This window comes from Saccopteryx bilineata, chromosome 1 (genome assembly GCF_036850765.1).
Source record: "Saccopteryx bilineata isolate mSacBil1 chromosome 1, mSacBil1_pri_phased_curated, whole genome shotgun sequence".
In the NCBI taxonomy this organism is placed as follows: domain Eukaryota; kingdom Metazoa; phylum Chordata; class Mammalia; order Chiroptera; family Emballonuridae; genus Saccopteryx; species Saccopteryx bilineata.
Genome location: NC_089490.1, coordinates 238,246,475 through 238,273,095, shown reverse-complemented (window position 1 = coordinate 238,273,095; position 26,621 = coordinate 238,246,475). Strand labels below are relative to the sequence as shown.

Sequence of the window (26,621 nt, the reverse complement as noted above, 5' to 3'; positions counted from 1 at the left end):
CTGTGGCATCATGTGCAGATGATAATGTAACACCATGTTACAGCGGAACAGCCCATGGCCATGCCAGTCGAGATGTGGACAGTATAGAGGAAAGTTCAGTGTGTTTTGTGGCTGGCTAAATTCAAATCCGTGACCAAAGTGCAATGTGCATATCGGCACGTTTATAACGAAGTGCCACCACATAGGAATAGCATTACTCGGTGGGATAAGCAGTTGAAGGAAACCGGCAGTTTGATGGAGAAACCCCGTTCTGGTAGGCCATCAGTCAGTGACGAGTCTGTAGAGGCTGTACGGGATAGCTACCTAAAGAACCCTAAAACATCTGTGCTTGAGCCCACATCGAACTACACTGAATAGGTATGAAACTGGAAGAGTTTTTCTTTTATTTGGTGCAGATTTCATATTTCTATCATCTTTTGTTGCTTTCCTGTAACCGGTCAAAAGTGCACCATGACTTTACAGACACACTGTATATATGCTGTTCACTGTATTAAGAGAATTAAAAAAGTCATATAGTCTATCAATAAATGAATTAAAAGCATTAAAAAACAGCCTGAATAAGCAGTAGTGCAGGGTACAGAGGATTGGCCTGAGATGCTGAGGACCCAGGTTCAAAACCCCAAGGTCGCCGGCTTGAGGGCGGTCTCACCAGGTTAGTGTAGGGTCACTGGCTTGAGCCCAAAGTCACTGGATTGAGCAAGGGGTCACTGGCTTTGCTAAAGTCTCCTGGTCAAAGCATGTAGGAGTAGCAATCAATGAGCAATTAAGGTGCCACAACTATGAGATGATGCATCTCATTTCTCTCCCTTCCAGTCTCTCGGCCTATGTCTGTGTTTCTTGCTCTCTCAAGCAAATAAACAAATAATAAAAACCATTTAAAAACATTCAGCAGTTGGTGAAAAAATTTTTTACTCAGGTAACGTGGAGTAGAAGAATATTCACTTATACTGATAAAGGGCATCAACAAAAATCCTAAATTAACACTGTAATTGTGGTAAGAAATTGAATACAGTCTCCTAGTGGCCAAAAATAGGATAAATTTGTTTTCAACACCTTTAAGGCTTGAGGAAGAGCATTAAAAAAGACAAATAAAATATGAAAATAATAAGGGACTGGCAGAAATATAATAGTGACGCTGCACTTGATCAACAGAAGAACACCTACAGTAAATAATGTAAGCATGCAGTTTCAGAGTATAAAATCAATATCCAAAATGCCAGTGCATTTCCTCATAGTTAGAAAAAAATTGGAAAAATATAATTATGAAAATCTGAATTTTTAATATAAAAATATAAAACATGAGTACATTTTTTAAAACTCTAAATATTCTATACTTTTATTGCTTGGAAATAGAAGCCAAATTAAATAATTGAGGAGATATATCAAGTTTATGGCTATGCATTTAATATGGATAAGAATTTAACTCTCCCTAATGATGTATATTTCATTGTACAACACATCCTTTCTTTTTCACAAGTGGATATATTATAAAAACTGATGAGCTTTGCCTAAAATGTCTGTTAATGATAAGATCAAAAAATTAAAACAATCTTGAATAGGAATAACATAGTTGGTGATAATATATCTGACTTCAAAACTTTATGTAAAGCTGAAGTTTGTTCTATAGCTGAAATTGCTCATGATATGATTAATATTTAGAAAGAGTGTTTTGCTTATTTTCCAAATTACCCTCCAGCTGAAAAATTATTTGTAATAATAAAGAGTATTAAAATATTTATTAAGATACAAAGAGACTCCTTTTACAATGGTAGGTGGAAGAGGAATACATTTTGAAAATGTTCTAAACAAGAGCTTACCTGCGCAGGTTACTTCAGGATCCCACCTTCCATTCATGCAGATGGAACGTTTCTGTTCTGACTTGCCTCTACAGGAGTAGTTTATCTTCACGTTGTGGTCATAGTCAGATCTATGTGGCAGGTTAATCTCTTGTGTAGTTGCTCGTGATAATTTACACCTCTTAAGCTTTCTTGTTTCTATAAAATGAAAATATTTCATTAAAACACTAATTATGAGACTCCAAGCAACTAATACAAAAAGGAGCTCTAGAGTACAGACTATACTGCAATTAGAATTTAGGTCTATAAATTCCACCAATAAAGTTATTTCCAAAAATGTTGGAAGTGCTGGGCTATAATGTACGAACATACTCTTATAACCACTAATGATATTTTAGAGAATAAACATTCCAAAGACATATAGCACTTTGAAGATTACAAGAACATATAGGTTCACTTTTTGATTTTTCTGCACTGTGAAGAGTCATCACATGGCTAAATTTGGTCTCATTTGAAATCTGTGCTAATGTCCACATCCATTTTTTCTTAAATTAAAACACTCTACCTTATTTTTAATCCTAAATTTTAAAATGTTAAAAGAAAAAAAATATTATCTGTTGAAATAGTACATGTGAAGTTGTTCTTTTAATTATACTTTTATAAAGTTAATATAAAGTAACAAGAAAAATTAATCAAAGGTATAGTGTAAAAAAGTGTGAATTAGTTAAGCATATCTTTTGCATGATTTCCAAAAACCAGAACATAAAATTAGGTGCTCAAGTCATAACCCATTTTGTATGTATACTCTTAGAAATTTTGGGAAGCTATTTTACATACCAGATCATGCTATAATCTAAATATTATGCTGCTATAACACATTTTTCCTGCTTCATTTTAAGTTACATGTAGATGATAAAAGACCTTTATACAGCTGCAAATTTCAGAACCTTAATCAAGATGTCAATTGTATTTGAATATTATAACTTATCAGTGTAGGTCTTAGGTAGTATCTGTTCACAATTTGTTAATGACGAGCATCAAGTGAGGATGAACAGAATGAAAAAGGTCAAGTAAATGGTGAAAGAAAAGTAATGTTTTAATAATGCCACCTTGAAAAAAAAGGAGGGGACTGATTTGAAACACTAGAGACTTGAGATTTAGTCCAATTTTTTAGGACTGTTCCAGAGTGCTGAGGGAGACAAAATAAAGAGTCTTCTTGAAGGGATAGTGACTGAGGGAGGTTCTGTAGTAAAGAAGGTGTGGCAGCTGTTGTCCTGTGGCCTCTATGATAATGAGTTTCTGGAAGAATTTCTTTATTCATTAGGAAGAAATAAACATCGTGAGAAGAGTGAAAAGTTAGACTATAAGGAGAAACAAAATATATAATGTAGGACAAAATTTAAATCCTATATGTGTAGTAATATTTAGCTTTATATTTGTAAAGGTAAACAATATTTATATCAAAGCAGATACAAAAAACGCTATTGTTAGAGTTTATTTTTCTTCAGTAGATGCTGTTGAACCATAAACAAGTGTTTGGATTCATTGTAACTTATGATCTGACATGTTCAAGAATATCACTAAATTTCAAAAATATGGTTGCAAGTTTTACATTAAATATTAAATTTTATTAAAGGTCAGTTGTATTCTCACCAATGCACTGAGGTAGTGCAGTCCACCTTCCCTTAATACATTTAATTGATCTGTGGCCAATCACTGTAAATTCTTCTATGCAGTTGAACTCTACTGACTCTCCATGGTGAAAGGGTGGGTCATGAGATATTGCATAGCCATGATCAATTTCAGGTATATCACTACAAGTACTGCTCTCCTCTGTGAAAATTTCACAAACATATGTTAATCCTTAAAATTAATTTGTGTGTTTATCTGAATATAAACACAAAGTGTTAATCTATACATTTATATTTTATATACATTACCAATACACCTGGGCAAGGCTGTCCATTCTCCATCAACACATTGAATTTTCCTAGACCCTTTCATGAGAAACCTCGAGTTGCAAGTATACTCCACAACTTCACCATGTTCGTATCCTTCTTTAGGTGTATCAATGGCATTCCCGTTGGGGAGCTGAAGTTGTGGACCACACGGTTTTACTGCAGCTGTGGAAGAAATATTGTATACTTAGTGGTTAACTTGTCTATTTTGCAACTGAAACTCCAGTGAAGTGATGTTTTTCTTCTATTTATTGTTTATTATCTAATTTCTTACAGTGTTCTTCGGCAAACGAAAAAGAATGGTGTTTACATTAGATTCATGTCTTCCAATTCTGTTACTTTGACCAAACTAGCATATTGGAAGTATATTTAAGCCCAGGAAACATGCTCAATATTACAGATAATTAAACTATATGCAAATTCATTAACAATTATGATTGCATAATTATAACAATATTCATATTTCATGGAAACATTTTATCAAAACTTTTGAAAAATACCACCATTGGAGGCAAAGATTTAATCAAAAAATTGTAACTGTAAGTTATACATGTGATTGAAATGATTCTAAGATGCTTGAATATTGGTAAGACACACTCAGTGAAATGTGAGGTGAGGTCCATGCTAATAGAAATGTCCTATATTAATGATGGAATAGTGCACAAAAATGTGAATAAACAAGTCATTTCAGTATAAGACATAGTACATCTATAAATAGAAGCTTCCAGAACATATTTCAACAAAAAACAAAGATTACTTTTTTAAATAAAGAATTCTGAGGTATCTACTATCCAACACATGTTCTTCTCAAGTATATCTCTGGCTTAATTTCCTAAATTACAGACACATTGGAAGTCAACAGAAAAATAAGAGAGAACAGTAGTTGATAAAATAAAAATTCTATATTTTGTTTGAGCAATTGTCAGGTAAACATTCACCTTTACACGTTGGAAGGTTAGGCGACCATCCAAAGTTGTAGCACTGAATCGAATCTGGTCCAACAATCTTTTCTCTGTTTCTGCAGGTGAATTTCATCACATCTCCAACCCTGTATATTTCCAAAGGGTTCTGAACAATTAAGTTTTGTTCTATATCAGGAATGATGCATTCTTTTTCTATGAAAAGGTGAAATAATTTAATAAGAATATATAATGAGTCATTACCTAAGTATATTTTAAGTGTCATGCAACAATAAGTTACTGGGTGTTGCATATACATGGATACATCTCATATGTGCTTTTTTTTGGGAAAATCATTGTATATTAAGTTTTTAAACATCCTTCAAATTCATATGCTGCTCTTCGAACAGCAATATAGGTATCCTGAAAATCTATTTGTAAAATCAACTTGCTTATAGATCTGATTTTATCAATGACATTTATAAAATTTAATATTACATTTTCTGTACTATTAAAACAAAAACTATTATCTTACATTAAAAGATAAAACAACTCAAACTACAAATTTAAATTATATGTTTAAATAAAAACATATTTTGTATAATAATATTAAGGAACTGAGACATTCAAAGAGGTATTTCAAATATATTTCAGTGAGAGAAACATTAAAAGTCAATTAATATTTTATAAGGGAATAAAAATATTAAAATATAAATAAAGATAAAGTAACATATTTAAGGTCACATAGCTAGGTGTATTCTAGGTTTCCCAAATATTTATCAAATGTTAAACAATCTATTCTTATTGTATCTATAATATATATTGACTATTAAGAAATTGTTAATTATTATTATTCAAATTAGTAATGTGCAAAATAATTTCTTAAATATCTTCAAAAGTTGTAAAGTTTTGACATTGTTAAATATTATCAAAAAATTCATGTTTCTTATTTGATTACTTCATCAATTAATTAAGTAGTAAAATCAACAAGAAAAATTTAAAAACTGGAATCATACCAAAAAAAGAAAATTCATACTGTCTAAAAGTTAAATATAAACACATAATCATAAAAGTAGACATGGTTCCACCATTTAAAAAAGTAACGTCACTAAAAAAACTCAATAAATTTGCTTTTGCTTTTGTTTTCCTGTTGAGGTCTGCACCTTACTTGAGAAGGTCACACTAGAAGGAGAAGCATTGGGATTCTTCTTCTAAAATTCTATTCTGATGTTCACGATAATGATCCTTTCATTAGTGTGTATCTTTCTTTACATATTTTGTGCTCATTTGTTATCAAAGAGGCCTTCCAGGACCCATGAAACAGACTCAGATTTCAGCTAATCCGAGTGCAATTTCCTGCTGCACGGTTGAGGAAAGATATTGGAAAACAATACTAAGCTGTCATTTGTGTAGTTGATGCTTGGGAGAATTACACTTTGCTGGTGAATTCCTACTGATGTGTTCCCCAGGTCGTAAGTTATTACAAAGATTTCAACAGAAAGTCATATTGGTTACAAGGACTTCTACTGCTTCCCCTTTTCTCATATTCCTGACTTTACATTTTTTATTAATGAAGACCCATCACATTTGTAAAACTTCTGACTACATACAACCCTGGTCTGCCTCTAATCCCAGAAAAGGAATATATGATCTTTTTAAAGTCCTCCCCTTTTACTTAGAATAATCATTTCAGAAGTAGGTCACCTCACTAGATGTAAACAGTCAACCCTGTAGTTTATAATCCAATCGTGATCGTCCACGGGCAGTTCAATCATTATGTGCGTAAGTCAGAAGTTGAGATGTTCCTCTCAAAGTGCTTTTCCTACTGCTCACATCACCTTATAAATACCCTTCTTCATTTATCAGCTTACTTGTGATAACAGTTTAAATTAAACATGTGAGTCCCTTGATTTACGACTCTGTCTGATAACTAACATTAAGTAACTTTACCTGTGTATTGAAACACTAAACTGTACCTAACTCTCTTCTGCCATGCATGTCCTCAGCCATCCCTCTGCCCCAACTCGACCTAAAATTCTCCCACATATGAAGAAGAATCCCTGATAGATCCCAAATATTGTTTAGTTTTAAAGCTTGGCATGGACTGTTCTCTTGAGTTGGAATACTCTGCATCACCCGGGTGTCCACAGTCTGAAGTCCTATTTCTCACCCTGGAAAACAGGCAGCTGACTGACAAACATTTAGGAGACTCATGAAACAGTTCATGGAACTATTCAAGATCTAAAAATGAGGAATTTTTCTCAGGATCTGCAGACATTAACATTCAGGTTGGGAGGTAAAAAAACAAACAAAACAAAACAAAACCTGGGAGGAAAATAGCTGAGAAAACTGCACAAAAATATAATTTTGGCAATGAGCACCTGGTGTTACATGATATAGAGCTGTGTTTTAAATAACAACAATTATGCTTTATTCACAAATCTGTGATGTATATGGGCAGTAGGCTACACTAGTGTGTTGGGTTAAATTGATTATGACTTTGGACTTCAAAACACCCTCTTCTCCCCATGAAGTTATTAAAAGAAGGCACCTTTCCTGACCTGGCAGTGGCACAATGGATAGAACATCCTACTGGGACACAGAGGACCTAGGTTTGAAACCTTGAGGTTGCCAGCTTGAGTGAGGGCTCATCCAGGTAGAGGGTGGGATCCTGATGCTTGAGTGTGGGATCATAGATATGACCCCATGTTTGCTGGCTTGAACCCAAGGTCGCTGGATTGAGCAGGGGTCACTAGTTCAGTTGTAGTCCCCCCCACCCCCATCTAGCATATATGAGAAAGCAATCAATGAACAACTAAGAAGACTATAAGGAGACCAAGGAGCCGCAATGAAAAATTGATGCTTCTTATTTCTCTCCCTTCCTGTCTGTTTGTCCTTTCTATTGCTCTCTCTGTCTTTGACACAAAATTTATAAGTAAATAAATAAATAAAAGAAGACACCTCTGTTTTAATCAGTGATCGTTAAAAAATAATTCCATCTAAAATGTGGCCACCCTACTTAGATTCCTACGCAGGTGCTGCTTCTTTTTTTTTTTTAATTTTTAATTTATTTATTCATTTTAGAAAGGAGAGAGAGAGGGGAAGAGAGAGAGAGAAGAGAGAGAAGGGGGGAGGAGCAGGAAGCATCACTCCCATATGTGCCTTGACCAGGCAAGCCCAGGGTTTTGAACCGGCGCCCTCAGCATTTCCAGGTCGACGCTTTATCCACTGTGCCACCACTGGTCAGAAAATAATTCCATCTAATCAAAACATGCAATAAGGGAAACATGTGAAACACATTTCTTTGGTTTTGATAATCCTGAAAAGCAGTACTTACCACGACAGGTGGGTGCACCAGACCAACCATTGTCACCACACTCTATGACACCTGTGGTGTGTCCGGCTTCATTTTTATATCCATCCTGGCACTCATACTCCAACCTGTCATTGACCTTATACCACGTGCGGCCAGCTTTGGCCCTGGCATTCTCAAACACAGGCATACCACAATATTCTAATACAAAATAGAATTGAAGATTTCATTTCTAATATGCTGTTAACAAATAATCTAATTAAGTCAGCCCCAACCCAAGGAAAAAAAGAGCTTTATCATTTAGAATATGTTAGTATGTTATGTATCATATAAAAAAATCTAATACCAGGGATAAATAAATCATTATCCTAAAATCATTTCTCACAGTGAAAACTTATATTTCTATACATTTTTGTTATCACTTATATTATCTGAATAACTTATTTTAAGAACATAATCTCAATTTAATTTCACTTAGACATTTATTCTATGTTAGCTATAAAATAGGGCATAATATATATAACATACTCTTTTTTTTTGGATACAGGATAGCATTTTGTAAATACAGGTGCCAAACTTACCAGCAGTTGTAATATATATGCTCAAACAAAATGAATTGGTTCCATAATAGGATTAATTTTTGACACTAAGAATAAATGTTTAAGCATTTTATGAAATTTTACTTTAGAACATACTTTTATGCATACATGCTGATAAAGCTTTTTAAAATATTTACTAAATGACTGTATATTACTTTATATTTATCAATATTGAATGGAGAGACAGTAATACATTTGTAATTAGTACAAAAAAGTGAAATGTTAAAAAATAGTCTTTATTTTCTCTAACATTATACTGGAGTAATATTATTTAATGTTTAAATAATTTACCTCAAGTTATAAAATGTATTATGTAATAAGCTAGCTTAAAACTTAAAAAATGAGAAGCAAAAATATAATAATAAAAGTAATAGTAGGACTTTTTCTTGTCCTAATAAGAGTAATATGATTATAATTCTTAATAAGAGTAAGGGATGACTGATCACAATTTAATATAAAATAAGTTTGATTTGGAGGCAACCGTCATCATTTTATTTTTATTTTGGCTAGTTCTCATAGCACATATAGAAATAAAAAAAATAAAAATAATTGAAATGGACAGTTAAAATGTCCATTTCAATTAAACGGAATGAAAAATATGGCTGCATGGCTGTGAGGTAATAAGATAAATTGAGCAATTATTTTTAAAAAATTCTTTTCAACATTAAGGTAGAAGGACAGAGACATCTTTCAATGCAGCCAAATTCCATTCTATCTAGAAGCTTTTCTTAGTCTCCATTAACTAGATGTTTGTAGGTTTTGAAATGGAAATGATTTTTTAAAAGAGAAATCACGCTACAGTAACAACCATATAAATTATACAGGTGAAATTATTTCAAAATGGTCTACTATGAATCCATATTTTCACTTAAAACAGAAAATATTTATACCTAGGAACAAACACTCTGATGCAAAACTCTGATAACCCAAACACAGGAACAGCACGCCAAGGTCTCAGCTAACAATAAATGACTTGACACCAGAGGGCAAAGTTTCCCCAACCTGGATGTCCTATGGGTGGAAAAACCTTGATCTGAAAAATGAACTTATGTCTCTCTTGTAATTATTTGCAAAAGGCAAAAACAATTACCTACATATTTTTTCTCAAATATTTTATCTTTCCAAGTGTAACTAACTCAGCTTTTCCCAACCCACGAAAAGTAAACTTTTGTACAGTAGTCTTTGACACAATGAACATGAGCATCATGAATGACTTACTAATGCACTTGGGCTGAGCTGACCATCCACTTCGCTGACACGTAATAGAGCCTGACATCTGACCATCTTCTGTGACGTAACCTTGTTTGCACCTGTATTGTATTTCTTTATGTAAGGGATATAAATCTTCTGATTCAGCAAGAAATCCATTCTCTATTCTTACATCAGATTTTATACATGTTTCTGAACGGAAGAGCATAAAAGAAGAAAATAAACAGATGGTCAATAACATTTTCATAAGGACCTAAGCAATATGACAACAGTGAAAATAAGGCATCATTTGTAAAGAAAAACTGAAAAATAATCCCCATCATTCAAGGGCCTGTGTCAGAGTAAATAAGCTGTGAGTTTCCAAAGATATTAAATCAAGATATTAAAAGAAAAATTTCTGACACTATGCAAAATTTAAAATTCTCAGAATGCCTTGTAAGGAATTATAAGAAATCTGTTAGTCTAATGGATCTGAAACTCCTCAGCCTACCAGAGTTTAGCCAGATATAGGTCCTTTTCTAAGTCTTGTTTCAAATAAATAGTTCAGATGTATGAGCCTGTGTTCTCACTATGGGCAAAACAAAGCTAACTATGCCAGGGTACAAATCTGATAACCAGCTTGAACTGGTGGTCATTTCACAAGTTGTATTACAATCACAACAGCAAGCTGTAAACTTTTAACACATTCAATTCTCATTTTTCATTTACACCCTGTTAACACTGAGAAAGGAAACATAAATTTGATGAAATAAAAATATAATCAGCAATCAAATTAAAAGCACACACTAGAGAAAATGAACAGCATTAAAAAGAGGGTTATCAAAGAAATTTAATAAATTAGTGAATTCAAAGCAAGAATAATAAAATAATTCTGACCATAGACAACAAGGAAACTGAGCCAAATATATGAAAAGAACCTTTGTGAGGCATATGGACACAGCCAGTGCCTGACTACAAGTCCTGAGAGAGTGCTAAATGATGTGAGCTCTATTTTCAAAGTGGCTTTATTGGGGAGGGGGAGAGAGGACAATTTTTCAGATTATAACATGGGAAGAAAAACCAAATTAAAATATGTTTGTCATACTGAAAAACAAACAAAAATCAGTGTTCTCAAAGAGGTTGACATCACTAAAATTGGAGTCTAGAGGACTAGGGTGGAGAAAACTGCAAATGCAGAGATGTAAAGATGGCAGCAGAGTAGGCAGATGCTCAGACTCCCAGCTCACACCACCAATCTGGATTACAAATTAATTTAGGAACAATCAGTGTGAAAAACCAACTCTAGACTACAAGAAGAGCTCTCAAATAACAAGGAGTAAAGAAGAAGCCACACTGATCCTGGTAGGGAGCGCCAAGGAGCAGTGAGTCTCTCCTGCTTATAGAAACAGAGTGTGGGTGAGGCTTAGAGCCCAGAAGGGGTCTTACTCCAAGGAAAAGAGCAGAAAATATTGCTCACAACCACTTGCCTGGAGACCTGGGAACGAGGTGTGTTGAAAGGGCTGGCTTGCCTTCCAAAAGGAAAGAGGAGATAGAGAGAGACAGATGGTGAGGAGCAGAAGAATGCATGGGATGCCTGGAGAAGCTGACTCATCCAGTGCTGGAGGCAGCCATAGCTAGGGAAGGAGTTGATCCTTCCACACAATACAAGATTAAAGTAGTTCCAGGTTACTCATCTCCAGACATCTCTCCAGCTCCAATCAGCGCAACAAGACACAGCTGAAAAGAAGAAGTGGGGAGGAGGGGCAGAAACTTGGGTCTCCATGGAGACTTGAGATTCACCTCCCCCTACTCAAGCTGAGAAAACACCCTGCCCCAGAGAGTAACTGGCAGATTAGGCCTTCAGTCTCAGGTTACACCCACCTCATTCCTGGATATAGTTTCAAATAAGCCCCCTGCTGAGATCAGTAAACAAGACTACCACCTGTTAAGAAAACTGAGAAGAAAACAAACAAATCAAGACTTCAAAACGGCTCTACTAGAAAAGCCAAATCCGAAAGTTGATTACAAATAACAGCTGATGCCAACCCAAGAAGACCTAGAAATAACACAACTGAAAACTGGAGGCAGACAACACCAAGCCTAGACTCAACCAGCTCTACACACAATACACCCCCCAAAAAACCAGACATAATGAGAAGACAGAGAAGTCCAATCCAAATGAAACCACAAGAGAAACTTCCAGGAAATGAACTGAGTAATATAGAAATAACCAAACTTCTGGATGCAGAATTTAAAATAATGATTGTAAGGATGCTTAGGGATCTTACAACAACAATGGATGGTCATTACGAACACCTAAATAAAGAAATAGCAAGTATAAAAAAAGAACATTAAAATATTAAAAAAGAATCAGTTGGAGATGACAAATACAATATCAGAAATGAAGACCACAATGGAAGGAATTAAAAACAGGATGGATGAAGCTGAGTATTGAATCAGTGAATTGAAGAACGCGTTGATTGAGGGCATGGAAACAGAGCAGAAAAAAAAAAGAAACTCAAAAAGTCTGAGGAAATTCTTAGAGAGCTCTGTGACAACATGAAAAGAAATAACATCCACATCATAGGGGTACCTGAAAAAAAAGAGGAAGAAGAAGGGATAAAGACTTTGTTCAATCATATCATAGCTGAAAACTTCCCTAAATTAATGCAGGAGAAACTCTTACAAGTTCAAGAAGCACAGAGAACTCAGTTAAAATGAAGTCCAAAGAAATATACACCAAGACACATCATAATTAAAATACCAAAGCTAAGTGATAAAGAGAAAATATTCAACGCTTCTAGAGAAAAGAAGGTTATCACCTACAAAGGAGCCCCCATAAGAATGACATCCGACTTCCCAACATAAACACTTGAGGCTAGAAGGGAATGGCAAGAAATATACAAAGTAATGCAGAACAAGAACCTACAACCAAGACTACTTTATCCAGCAAGGCTATCATTTAAAATAGAAGAAGAAAAAAAAGCTTCCCAGACAAAAAAAAAAAAAAAACCTCAAGAAATTCATTACAACCAAACCAATGATGCAGGAAATGTTAAGGGGCCTGTTGTAAACAGATCAAAGTGGGAAAAGAATATAGCAAAAGAGGAATACAGCTTTAAAGAATAAAACAACAATACACAACTACATCAATAATAACCTTGACCTGTGGTGGCGCAGTGGATAGTGTTGACTTGGAAATGCTGAGGTCACCGGTTCGAAACCCTGGGCTTGCCTGGTCAAGGCACATATGGGAGTTGATGCTTCCAGCTCCTTCCCCCTTCTCTCTCTCTCTGTCTCTCTCTCCTCTCTCTCTCTCTCCTCTCTAAAATGAATAAATAAAAAAAAAACATAATCTTAAATGTAAATGGATTAAATGAGCCAATCAAAAGACATAGGGTAGCTGCATAGATAAGAAAACAGGACCCATACACATGCTGTCTACAAGAGACAGACCTTTAAACAAAAGATGCACATACATTGAAGGTAAAAGAATGAAAAAAGTATCTCATGCAAATGGAAATGAAAAAAGAGCTGGGGTAGCAACACCTATATCAGAAAAAATGGACTTTAAAACAAAGGCTATCGTAAGAGATAAAGAAGGCCAGTACATAATGATAAAGGTTACAATCCAATAAGAATCTATAACCATTATAAATATCTATGCACCTAGTATAGGAGCCCCTAAATATATAAACCAGACTTGATGGATATAAAGGGCAAGATCAACAGCAATAGTGGGGGATTTCAATACCCCACAAACATCACTGGATAGATCCTCAAGAGAGAAAATTAACAAAGAAACAGCAGACTTAAAGGACACACTAGATCAACTCGATTTAATAGATATCTTCAGAACCTTTCACTCAAAAGCAGCGGAATATACATTTTTTTCAAGTGCTCATGGTACATTCTCTAGGATAGACAACATGTTAGGGCACAAAAGTGGTCTCAACAAGTTTAAGTAGATTGAAATCATATCAAGCATATTCTCTGATCACAATGGCATGAAACTAGAAATCAACCACAACAGAAAAACTCAAAAATTCTCAAACACATAGAAACTAAATAGCAGGTTGTTAAACAATGAATGGATTAACTATGAGATCAAAGAAGAAATAAAAAATTTTCTAGAAATGATTGATAATGAGCACACAACAACTCAAAATTTATGGGACACAGCAAAAGCAGTCCTGAGAGGGAACTTCTTAAAGGCATACTTTAAGAAGGTAGAAAAAGCTCAAATAAATAACTTAACCCTGCATCTAAAAGAACTACAAAAAGTACAGCAAGAAAATCCCAGATGTAGTAGAAGGAAGTTAATAATAAAGATCAGAGCGGAAATAAATGACATAGAAGTTAAAGAAACAATACAGAGGATCAATGAAACCAAGAGCTGGTTCTTTGAAAGGGTAAACAAGATCAATGAACCTTTAAAAAGACTCACCAAGAAAAGAAGAGAGAGGACTCAAATAAATAAAATTAGAAATGAGAGAGGAGAAATAACAACTGACATAACAGAAATACAAAATATTGTAAGAAAATACTATGAAGAACTGTATGTCAAAAAACTAGAAAACCTAGATGAAATGGACAAATTCCTTAAAATACACATTATTCCAAATATCAATCCGGAAGAATGAGAAAACCTAAACACATCGATTACAACAAATGAAATCAAAACAGTTATCAAAACACTCCCAACAAAGAAAAATCCGGGGCCTGATGGCTTCACAAGGAGATTCTACCAAATATTCAAAGAAGAACTAACTCCTATCCTTCTCAAGCTCTTTCAAAAAATTCAAGAGGAAGGAGGACTTCCAAGCTCCTTGTATGAGGTGAGCATAATTCTGATTCCAAAACCAGGCAAAGACAACACAAAGAAAGAAAATTATAGGCCAATATCCCTGATGAATATAGATGCTAAAATCCTCAAAGAAATATTAGCAAATCGGATTCAGCAATATATGAAAAAGTACTAGACCATGATCAAATGGGATTTATTCTTGGGAGGTAAGGCTGGTACAATACTCGCAAATCAATCAATGTGATTCATCACATAAACAAAAGGAAGGAGAAAAACCATATGATAATTTTAATAGGTGCAGAAAAAGCATTTGAGAAAATCCAGCACTCATTCATGATCAAAACTCTCAGCAAAGTGGGAATCCAGGGAACATACCTCAATATGATAAAGGCCATCTATGACAAACCCACAGCCAACATCATACACAATGAGCAAAAATTAAAAGCAATCCCTTTAAGATCAGGAAAAAGGCAGGAGTGCCCCTTTCACCATTCTTATTCAACATAGTCCTGGAAGTCCTAGCCATAGCAATCAGAAAAGAAGAAGAAATAAAAGGCATCCAAATTGGAAAAGAAGAAGTAAAACTATCATTATTTGCAGATGATATGATATTGCATGTAGAAAACCCCAAAGTCTCAGTCAATAAACTACTAGACCTGATAAATGAATTCAGCAAGGTGGCAGGATATAAAATTAATACTCAGAAATCAGAGGCATTTCTATACACCAACAATGAACAGTCTGAAAGAGAAATTAAGGAAACAATCCCCTTTACTATTGCAACCAAAACAATAAAGTATCTAGGAGTAAATTTAACCAAGAAGATTAAAGACTTATACTCAGAAAATTATAAAACATTGATAAAAGAAATCAAGAAAGATAAAAACAAGTGTAAGCATATACCATGCTCATGTTTAGGAAGAATAAACATCATTAAAATGTCTGTATTATGCAAAGCAATTTATAAATTCAATGCAATGCCAATTAAAATACTAATGACATATTTCAAAGATATAGGAACACATATTCTAAAACTTTATATGGAACCAAAAAAACCACAAATAGCCTCAGCGATCTTGAAAAAGAAGAATAAAGTGGGAGGTATTACACTTCCTGATATCAAGTTATACTACAAGGCCATTGTACTCAAAACAGTCTGGTACTGGCATAAGAACAGTCGTATAGATCAATGGGACAGATCACAGAACCCAGAAGTAAACCCACAGCTTTATGGACAATTGATATTTGTCAAAGAAGGTAAGAGCATACAATGGAGTAAAGAGATCCTCTTTAATAAATGGTGTTGGGAAAATTAGACATATACCTGCAAAAAAATAAAACTAGACCACCAACTTACACCATTCAAAAAATAAACTCAAAATGGATAAAAGACTTAAATGTAAGCTGTGAAACCATAAGCATCTTAGAAGAAAACATAGGCAGTAAGCTCTCCAACATCTCTCACAGCAATATATTTGCCGATATATCTCCACAGGCAAGTGAAATAAAAGACAGGATAAATAAATGAAACTATATCAAACTAAAAAGCTTTTGCACTGCTGAAGACAATAAGAGCAGAATAAAAAGACAAACTACACAATGGGAGAACATATTTGACAATACATCTGATAAAGTGTTAATAACCAAAATTTATATAGAACTTGTAAAACTCAATACCGGAAAGACAAACAATCCAATCAAAAATGGGCAAAAGAATGAATAAACACTTCTCCAAAAAGAACATACAGATGGGCAATAGGTATATGAAAAAATGTTCAACATAACTAATTATTAGAGAAATGCAAATTAAAACCAAAATGTGATATCACCTCACACCAGTCAGAATGGCGCTCATTAACAAAACAACACAGAATAAGTGCTGGCGAGGATGTGGAGAAAAGAGAACCCTCCTGCACTGCTGGTGGGAATGCAGACTAGTGTAACAATTGTGGAAAACAGTTTGGAGATTCCTTGAAAAATTAAAAATTGATCTGCCTTTTGACCCAGCTATCCCAGTTTTATGAATATACCCTAAGAACACCATAGCACTGTTCCAAAAGGAGAAATGTACCCCCATGTTTGTGGCAGCATTGTTCACAATATCGAAGATCTGGAAACAGCCCAAGTGTCCATCAGTGGACAAGTGGATTAAAAAGCTTTGGTACATATATACTATGAAATACTACTCAGCCATAAGAAATGATGACATCGAATCATTTACAATAACATGGATGGACCTTGATAACATTATACTGATTGAAATAAGTAAATCAGAAAAAACTAAAAACTATATGATTCCATACATAGATGGGACATAAAAATGAGACTCAGAGACATGGACAAGAATGTGATGGTAACGGGGTGGGGAGAGGTGGGGAACAGGAAGAAGAGGGAGAGGGTAGGGGCAAAAAAAAAGATAGAAGGTGAAGGGGATAATTTGACTTTGGGTGAAAGGTATGCAACATAATCAAATGTCAAAATAATCTGGAGATGTTTTCTCTGAATATATGTACCCTGATTTATTAATATCACCCCATTAAAATAAAAAAATTATATAGAAAAAAGAGTAGTAGATGAAATTTGGAATAAATGCTATAGGAAATTATATGTGAGGCAAAGAGAACACATAAAAAGATTGCTAAGTAAAAGTATTAAATTCAATTGAAGTTTTATCTCCTGAAAAAAAAAAAAAAGAAGAGAAAACTACAAATGCAAGAGCTCTAAAAATCTGCATAGCAATCCATGATTCTTAAGTTGAATACACCACACAATTGTATTGGGCAAAACCCATGAGAATGGCAGAGAATAACTAGCAGAGAAAGAACTACCAGGTAACAATAAAGTCAAGATTTGCAACATACACCACACTGAACAACATCCATAGCTAATAAGTCAAATTGGAAAGAAGTCTTTAAAGATGAATCATTTAGTAGGGAGACCAGAAGAAGCCTTATTCATCCATATTCCAAATAAACTGTTCCTAATTTTAAAGCTCCTCAAACAGTCCAGTTAGTTTAAAAACAAGCCTTGAGTGGGCAAGTTGACCATAACAACCTTAGCCTTCTCAAACAAAATATAAAACCAGTAATTCTCAAGGTCTCCAACTCTAAGCCCCCGAGAGGTGCACTTTCGGGGAGGAGTAAGTTAAGGAGCTAAAAATGTTACTCAGTCTTTTCAGTGCATCCAATCTTTGATCATTTTGCTCCAATAGTGTGTGAAACAGCCCTCCTAGGTTCCCGAGCTCCCGCAGAGATGTTCTCATCCAGGGTCATTGTCACAATCAATCTTCTTTGTGGAGAAGACAACAGAAACTCCTAATCTGCCCTTTGCTCATGACACTCTATTAGTACAAGTTTCTTCGGTGTGGTATGTGTTTTTCTTAAATTATTATTTTATTCATATCTACCATTAGCTTTATCTATTTTGCTATAGATACATCAAACAACTGGTGTTTCCACGCATACACACTTGAAAAATAATACCAAATAGTTCCATTGGCAAAACAAGAAGGTGATGTAAATATTTTGCCACAATTATGATAGGTGAGTCTTAAAAAAATCACAGACTGGATCTCAGATCATGTTCTTACCGACACGGAAGCATTCGGGAGGAGGGTTCCAGCCATTCTCCGTACAGGTCATTGTGCTCTGCTGATTGGGAAGACTGTAGCCAGGATGGCAGTCAACCTTTATAGACTCACCCTGCAAATAGCTTCTCTCACCACGTGGAGAATGTCCATTTCGCAAGTAATTGAAAACACACTTTCCTAAGAATTTTAAATGATAACAAAACAAACAAACAAGTAAACATAAGTTCAGATCAAAATAATAAAAGAAAATGACCTTTACAATATTTAAATTAGAATGCATAGTATCCACAACTAAAGCACAGCGTAAGGAAAAGTAAACTCTCCAGCAAATGTTTTTAAAAAAGAAAAACCAAAATTAAGTGTTATTTATCTGTTATTTTCATAATCAAAACATGTATACAAAACAACCTATATAAGTTTTTATGTGCGTAGAATTCATCATTTCACCTTATTTTGTCTCACAGACTTAACTATACCCGCATTTTTCTCTCTCTCCTCTGAAATATCTCTATCTACAGTAGGATACAGAGGTTGACTTACTGCGGCATGGTACTTCCGGCGACCATCCTTTTGGTGTGCATGTAAGAACACCCCAGTAATCTTGTGAGTCAGTCACATAGTTCCTATGACAGGTATAGTAATACCATTGTCCTGCCATTACCGGAAAATATGGTCTGTATCTATCTGCTCTGTCTAGCTCTCCGTGTTCTATTTCTGGAAATTCACAGGGCTTAACTAGAAATAAATAAAAACAAATAAACAAGAGAAAAAGTAGTATAAATATTTTACCTTAATACTAATCAAAAGAGCAATAAATTGTTTCATTAGTGAGTTATATTCTCTTGCTAACATAAATATACTCATGATATTAGTGTTTGTAGGACAAGAAAAGTTATCAACTTCAGATGTCAGTAAGACTTGTTTTGTGGTCATTTTGCAATATCAAAAAAACCCCAAATCATTATATTGTATACCTGAAACTAATATAATGCTAGCTGTCAGGTTTAACTAAATAGATAAGTAATCTTTTTGCTTGTAATTAATATGCACATTGAGGTCTGTTTTATTGTGATAATAGCGTCCTCTTTATGGGTATCATACTTTCAAAATTTATATTTGACTTATGCCTAGAATTAACATTGAGGCCATTGACCTATTATTTGTATCATTTCACTTTTCAAGCAAAGAATATCCACTTAAGTATGGGCCACCTCACAATGAACTTATATATAAAGAAAAAGAATATGATTGTAGAGACAGAAAACACTTGAAAAGGGAAACATCCCCAGAAAGAAAATGCTCTGTTGAACTGAGTGGCATTTGGTGACATGTGATGATTTTTGAAAATCAGCAATGTCTCCAGCACTTCCCCCTCATACAAGGGAGCCCAACTGCCCCCGTTGAGTGAGTGCTGGACTTAGGGACCCTCCTCTAAAGAGTACAGGCAAATGGCTGAGGTGACAATGTGTGACCAGGTCATGAATTGAATGGAGACATCCTCCTTATCTCTCAGGTCACTGATTCTGGGGACAGTTAGCTGCCATTCAAGCAATGTTTAGAGACCCCCGGGTCATTGGGCACTGAGTCTCCTGGGAAAAGCCATAGAGAAAGTCCCCTCAGAAACATCCTCCAGCCCATCCCCGCACTCCATGACAGCAGCCTGGGCCCAGGTCCCCAGTGCAGACCCACAGGGGGACTCAGCACTGGGCAGCTGAGCCACTCCCTCATCCCTGAGCCTTGAAAACTCTGAGACAATAGAGGATTGCTGCTTAAGTCAATACGTATGGGGGGATATTTTTTACACTGCAATAAAAAAATGAATATACTCAATGTGAAATGCTGGTATTATTATCCAAGGTTTTCATTTGCACATTAAAATTGTATTAGTGATCGACATATGTATTCATACACACATTTAACTTTGACTAGCAAAAAATTAAAAGCTTTTCATGAGCAAAATTTGGTTTTTATCTTAGTTACCACTGGCTACTTTGGAGAGCAAAGAAAACCTCAAAATCCTCTACTCTACATTTAGAGTAAGGCAAAGATTTGGACTTCTAGGACTCTGGGTTTTTTTGCATTCAAGAGAAGGAATTTCATCATTAGGAGGCAGGCCCTGATATGAAGGCAACTTACAGCTGCATCTTGGAGGGGGCTCCCAGCCTATCTCAGTGCAGTTTGCTGTATTCCCTCGGGTTGAGGGATAGAAGCCATTCTTACAGTGGTATGTGATCACTTGTCCAAGTCTGTATTTGGCTACATCAGGAGTGTAGCCCCCGTTTGCAAACCTTGGAGGATCACATGTTACTTCTGAAAAGGAAAAGGACATGTAATAATGCAGAAATCACTGCCCATGAAAATAGTCAGGTATGTTGGGGACCAAAAAGCCAACAAGGTTTTTGCAGTTTTGATTTTTGGGGGACAGAGGTGTCCCAAAACTGGCTGTAAGATGACAGTTTACCCACCCCACCCCACCTCACTTGCCTGATTAGGTTGCCAAAGGCTATTAAGCTGTGGTTTTGGATTGTTTACACTATCCCCCATGTTCCCTGGAAAGACTGGAGGCAAGTTTCTTCTATTTTTTGTTTTGTGTGATGTTAAGATATTATGTACGGTGGGTGTTTTTTGCACTTGGTAAAATTCTTATGTTGCCTTAGAAATAGGATCAAAGATCGTACTGATTTGCTAATGGCCTCACTTTGCCCCATAAATAAGCTAGAAATGGGCATGGAGTGCTCTCTCTTCTTGCCAGCAGCAGTAGCAGAGCCCTCCCAAACCCCATCCTTTATTTCTGTAAGCCTATTTTCTTAATTTTGTGCTGTTCCCACTCAGGACCTGGATTACTTGTTGTACTGGTTTGCAGCACAGGTACATGAGAATAAAGCAATTGTCCTTTTTTATTTTTACCATAGAGCAAAATAGCATTAAAATGAGCACAGCCCCAGGTCCTTCCCCACACCAGTCACTTCCTTCTGTCATTGGGCATCTGAGGAATTGGTGGCCCTGCCCTCTGCAGTCTCTTCTGCGTAGTCATCACACCTGTCACGACATCCTGTGTGTGGTATGAAGTCCTAACCTGTCACTTCAGCTGTGCTTTCCGCCTCCATCAACTGCCTTGGCTTGTGAAGTTGTGATAAGGACTGTTCACACATATTCTGAGTCTCTTCCTCCCAGCACTTGGTGGGAAGGTCCCTCCAGACCTGTGAAGGTTTGTCCAGGACCCTTTTCAGATGTCAAAGGATGCTCAAGTCCTTCTTGTGAGTGAACTGGGGACCGAGGTGCTTCCAGTTAGGACAATTACGAAGCCTCGTTCTGTTGTGTTTATTGTTACTAAAGGATATTGCCCAAATTAAATAGTGTACACACCCCAGCAAGTTAAGAATTATGAAATGGATAATGGAAAGTGATGTACATTCCCCTCATACCTGGTATTTCATGAGGCTCCATAGGTTCACTAGACTTTAATTTATGATAAGTCAAACATGTGAGGACTAGGCCTGACCTGTAGTGGTGCAGAGGATACAGCGTCGAGCTAGAACATTAAAGTCACTGAATTAAAACCCTGGGCTTGCCTGGTCAAGGCACATTTGCGAGTTGATGCTTCCTGCTCTCCCCCCTTCTCTCTCTCTCTCTCTCTCTGTCTCTATCTTTTTCTCATTAAAATGACTAAATAAAATCTTTAAAAAAATGTGAGGACTAGATTATAAAATAAAATGACATCAAAAATCATGAGAAAGAATTTGTAAATATAATAATAACAGTATGTTTTTAAATGTTTCAGTTTCCAAAATTTGTCCATGGTATCAGAAAAAAATTATATTGGGACAACACTGGAAATTAAGAATATATTCTATTTTTCTGTTAAAAAGGTATAGCTGTTCTCTATAGCTAATTTTGTTAAAATATTAAATTGATAGTAAAGTTAATGACTTTTAATAGCTTTTTAAAGTTATTAAAATGTTTAGGTAAACATATTTAACATGTATAATCTGATAAGGTTTGCCATAGAATCTCTAAAACCACAGTCATGAATAGGATTATAAAAGTATCCATTACTCTCCAAGTTTTCATATATTAGAAATAAGAATCCCCAGACATTTTGAGATTATAATAATCTAGCATTTTTTTGACATATGTCTAGCAAATATTTCATGAGCCTATTCACATGACTATCATTGTGGAGTGGCTGTCACTCTGTGACACTCCAATGACAGAAAACAATCTTAATTTTTTTTTCTGAAGTAAATATGTGATAATTATTCCATGCACGTGTTTTTTATTGTTACCTTACAATACAAAATGATTTTACCTATCAATTCATTAAAAAAATAAAGAAAAGAGATGATAGAGAGAGAAAAGACTGGCCCTGTTTGGAGGCTCAGTGGATAGATAGAGCATCGGCCCTGCATTTGGATGTTGTTGGGCAGGTAAAATATATTATGCTCACTTTGTTAAAGATGGCGCTGCCCACGTGAAAGCCCATCACCCAGGTGATATTAATGTGTGTTGGGGGCTGGCTGTGGGCAGGCAGGAGGACCCTTGTAGCCTGGGGCTTGGTTTTAGGACTAAGTCTTTTCCACCCTTTATGATGTAGGGTATTACAATCCCATCATGCCTCAGATAAGTGAGTTTGTATTAGTGACTTCCCTATTTTGTATATTGGATTAAAGGTTTTGATTTCTACACTATAAAATGGGGGCAGACTGGGAGCTTGCTCTCTCGGTTCCTGAGATTTAGCATTAGAGAGCAGAGCAGAGAGAGGCCATGTGAAGGAGACCAGGAGAAGCAGCCAAGATGGTGGAGTGCTGAGTGAGAGGTCAGTTTGTGCAGTTTGTGCAGGGAGAAGGAAGGAGATGGGGAACAGAGGTGAATAAGTCTGGTTAGCTAGAAACCTTTGATTCTAGGAAAACCCGGATAAGTCAACAGCTTTGTGAGCACTGAATGAGTGAGTTTTGGAGCCCAGTGTGTGTTTTTACTTGCCTTCTGGGTGTAAGCTAGGATTAAAGATAATGGCCCACCTGTTTTTGGCTCTGTTGTTTCTTTACCAACTGTCTGAATCCAATAGGAACCTGCATGTGAATGGCCACAATGGCAGTTCCTGGCTTTACAGATATCCAGTTTTGATTCCTGGTCAGGTCACAGAGAAGAAGCAACCATCTGCTTCTCCACACCTCCCTTTCTTCCTTCTCCCCTTCTCCCTGTCCTGCAGCCAGTGGCTCGATTGATTTAAGTGGGGCCCCTGTGCAGAGGTTAGCTCAGTTGGTCTCAAGTGTCAGCCTCGGGTGTGAAAAATAGCTTGGCACTCAAGCATTGGTGCCAGGTGGGGTTGCTTTTTAGGGGCTAATACAGGTGGATTCTGCCTTGCTCTCTCTGCTCCTCTCACCTAAATAATAAAAAATGTCATATGTAGGAAGAAAGCTAAATATTCAAGTCAGGGCATTTTACCTTGTCCTTGAGCCCAGGAAGTACAGACGGTGAGAAGAATGGTGACTAGCAGCAGCCTGTTGGTGACCCCCATAGTATGCTAACATGTGTTCCAGCAGTGCTGTTGGAGGTTTCAAGTTGCTTTCAGGAGCAGGTATCAAGTGTGACTCTGAATCGAAGTGCTCCACCAGGAAGCTCGTTTATTTAAGTCACTCAGTAAATACCAAAGTTCAAGATCCTGTGAAAAGTCCTCAGTTCCCAGGAATGATCAACTAGTCATATAATTGCCAAACGAACATTATAAGACCTTGAACAACTAATAAAAAAAAAGGTAAGTGAATAAGCAGCTACCTGTATAAAATGATATGCTCAAAGCACGAGACTAAAGTAAAACAATGCAGAGGCCTTTAAGAACACTAATAGATGCGGCAAATGAGAAGCAATGGGCAAGGGGCATAAATAAATCCTTCAATGTTAATTATTGATTTAAATTAAAATGAAAAGCCAAAATAAAAAAGGAGAGGAGGTAGAATTGAATATAAAAGGTAAACCCAAATATAAGCTGTGTTCAAATAGAGTTATCCAAATTATAAAAACACAACATATAGAAAGCAAAACATTGAAAAATGTAGAAATTGCATAAACTAAACATGTGAAAGGTTAGTGGCTATGGTCATAAGAGATACAATAAAATTCCAAACAGACTTACAGACTATAAGGAACAGTGTTTCATAATGATAAAATATCCATCTAGGTGATTTCAAATTCACTAAGGCAGGGGGAGGGGGAAGGCATGAATCATTCAAAAGAAGAGGACTTGTCCTTTGGAAATCCATTAAGGATGAAACATAAAATAGTTACTAGTTCTAAAGTGCAAAAACATTTACTTTATATCAGAAAAGAAAAGCATTGCAAAGTGAAATTTATAAAGAATACAATCATTTATTAACATTAGAAATACAAAATATTAAGGAATACCTTTGACAAAACATTGGTAAGACTGTTCCTCAAAAAATTTTGAGAAAATATTTAGGCAAATAAATAAAAATTCTATGATGTTTGTGAATTGGAAGACTCACTTTCATGAAGAGGTCCACTCTCCTCAATTAATTTATGCTTTGAAATCAGAAAAAGTCAAATGTCCTCATTTAACCAAAATAAATCACTGACAGCATAATTCAAAAATTCATCATGAAAAAACAACACACTGGAAAAATTTTAATCCTCAATATTTATATTGACAATAAATATTCTGTTTATCTCTGAGTGGAAGTGTCATAATGAGAAACACCTGGGCCGTGGGAGGAAGGGAGTCCAGAGATACAGACCACAGAGGTCACTCTCTTCTTGCCTAAGAATAACCAGTGCGGGAAAGAGAGTTTTCCCAGAAATGGTGAGATAACAGTTGGGAGTTGGTTGAGTAAACAACATGAAACCTTGACCCACGTCAAGGGTTCGGCCTTGACTAGGGCCTGGCGGCAGGCCAAAAGCAGTTTCTCAAAGACAATGAAAGGGCTTTCCTCAAGGCCAGCGTGTGACTCACCGACAGGGGCCCATGGCAGGATCCAGACTGCGCCCTTAGGTCCCCCTTTCACTCCAGCACCCTCGGATCTGCTGGGTCCGAGGTCTGGGAGACAGAGCCCCGTGTTGCGGCCTGGACCTGGGACCAGCCCTCTCCCTATCTGTGCCTCAGTCACACCAGCACCTTTAGGGACCACTGATAAATGGGCTAAATCACACCTCCAATAGGGACGAAGCTGCCCCCAAAGCTTCAAGAGGCACACTGGGTGTCATAAATTTTGTTGTTGTTGTGGAGAACTTTGTTGTGTGTCTCAGTTTAAAAGACTTATCTCCAGGTGCCCTGCACCTTCGGTCTCTAGCGATGTCCCTGAGGTAGCTGGCCCCTGGACATTTGCTGGTTTTGTCCTTAACCATCTGACATGCGAATGTCTTACCAGTAAGTCTAGACTCGTTGCTTTTTCTTGCTCCCTGGCCTCAACGGGCAAAATGTCACCATGGGATGGGCCAGTGTGGTTTCTGGTGGAGGGGAGAGGTGGCCGATGTCCCTGCCGAGAAAGTGATGACATGGGGCTGCAGAGCAGACGTCCCCATAGAGAGGACAGTGTGGGAGTCCTGACCACCTTGTCACCCAGAGGAAAGTGCTGCGGCTGGTCTTTCCCAACAAGGAGGGAGATAGTACGTAGCCTTTGTCCCCTCAGAGCTGCCTACTGCATGTTCTCGGATGTTACATTAGGTAGACCAGTTTTCTCAGGCAGCGAAACATCTCTTGGGGAACAGGCATGACGGTGACCCCATTGGATAAGCTGAGAGTGCTCCCTGGTTTCTTTCCTAGATGTGTGTTCTTCACAAGCTAAATAGGCGAGTGGTCAGGGCTATGACAGGAATCTTCACTTCTGCACCTGTCATCCTGGAATCCTCTCAGGGAAGAGAGCTTTACTTTGCTTTCTTCCTGTGGGAGCCTGGTCTGCAGGCTTTCCGCGCCATCCCCACCCCCACAGCCCGCGTGGGGCTGGTCAGGGAACCAATGCGGGTTCTTCCCTTTGCTCAGAAATCTGCCCAGCAGGTCTGGGAAAAGCCTTGTAATAATCCTGCTGAACGATGCAACTGTTCACTTGATTAAGAACTTTTTTTTTTTAAATAAATTTTTATTTTAATGGGTGACATCAATAAATCAGGGTACATATAGTACATATATTCAAAGAAAACATATCCAGGTCATCTTGTCATTCAATTCTGTTGCATACATTTAACCCAAAGTCAGATTGTCCTCCATCACCCTCGATCTAGCCCTCTTTGTGCCTCTCCCCTATCCCCTTCCCCTCTCCCTCCTTCCCTTCCCCCACCCCCTGTAACCACCACACTCTTGTCCATGTCTCTTAGTCTCGTTTTTATGTCCCACCAATGTATGGAATCCCGCAGTTCTTGTTTTTTTCTGATTTACACATTCCACTCTGTACAATGTTATCAAGATCCCACCATTTTGTAAGATCAGATGTCATCATCTCTTATGGCTGAATAGTATACCAT

At 36.5% G+C, this 26,621-nt stretch overlaps 1 protein-coding gene across 3 annotated transcripts in view; it reads right to left on the bottom strand.

Moving 5' to 3' along the window:
• Nucleotides 1-26,621, bottom strand: part of LOC136310183 (complement factor H-like) — a 126,208-nt gene that overhangs the window by 18,251 nt on the left and 81,336 nt on the right. For all 3 annotated transcript variants that reach the window (XM_066238407.1, XM_066238418.1, XM_066238424.1), the window contains 9 exons: nt 20,286-20,459; nt 18,690-18,884; nt 18,150-18,326; nt 9,784-9,966; nt 7,991-8,167; nt 4,693-4,869; nt 3,737-3,919; nt 3,450-3,629; nt 1,818-1,994 (listed from right to left, as the gene is read on the bottom strand). In XM_066238407.1, the coding sequence (XP_066094504.1) occupies nt 1,818-1,994; nt 3,450-3,629; nt 3,737-3,919; nt 4,693-4,869; nt 7,991-8,167; nt 9,784-9,966; nt 18,150-18,326; nt 18,690-18,884; nt 20,286-20,459 (1,623 nt within the window). The remainder of the gene's footprint in view (nt 1-1,817; nt 1,995-3,449; nt 3,630-3,736; nt 3,920-4,692; nt 4,870-7,990; nt 8,168-9,783; nt 9,967-18,149; nt 18,327-18,689; nt 18,885-20,285; nt 20,460-26,621) is intronic.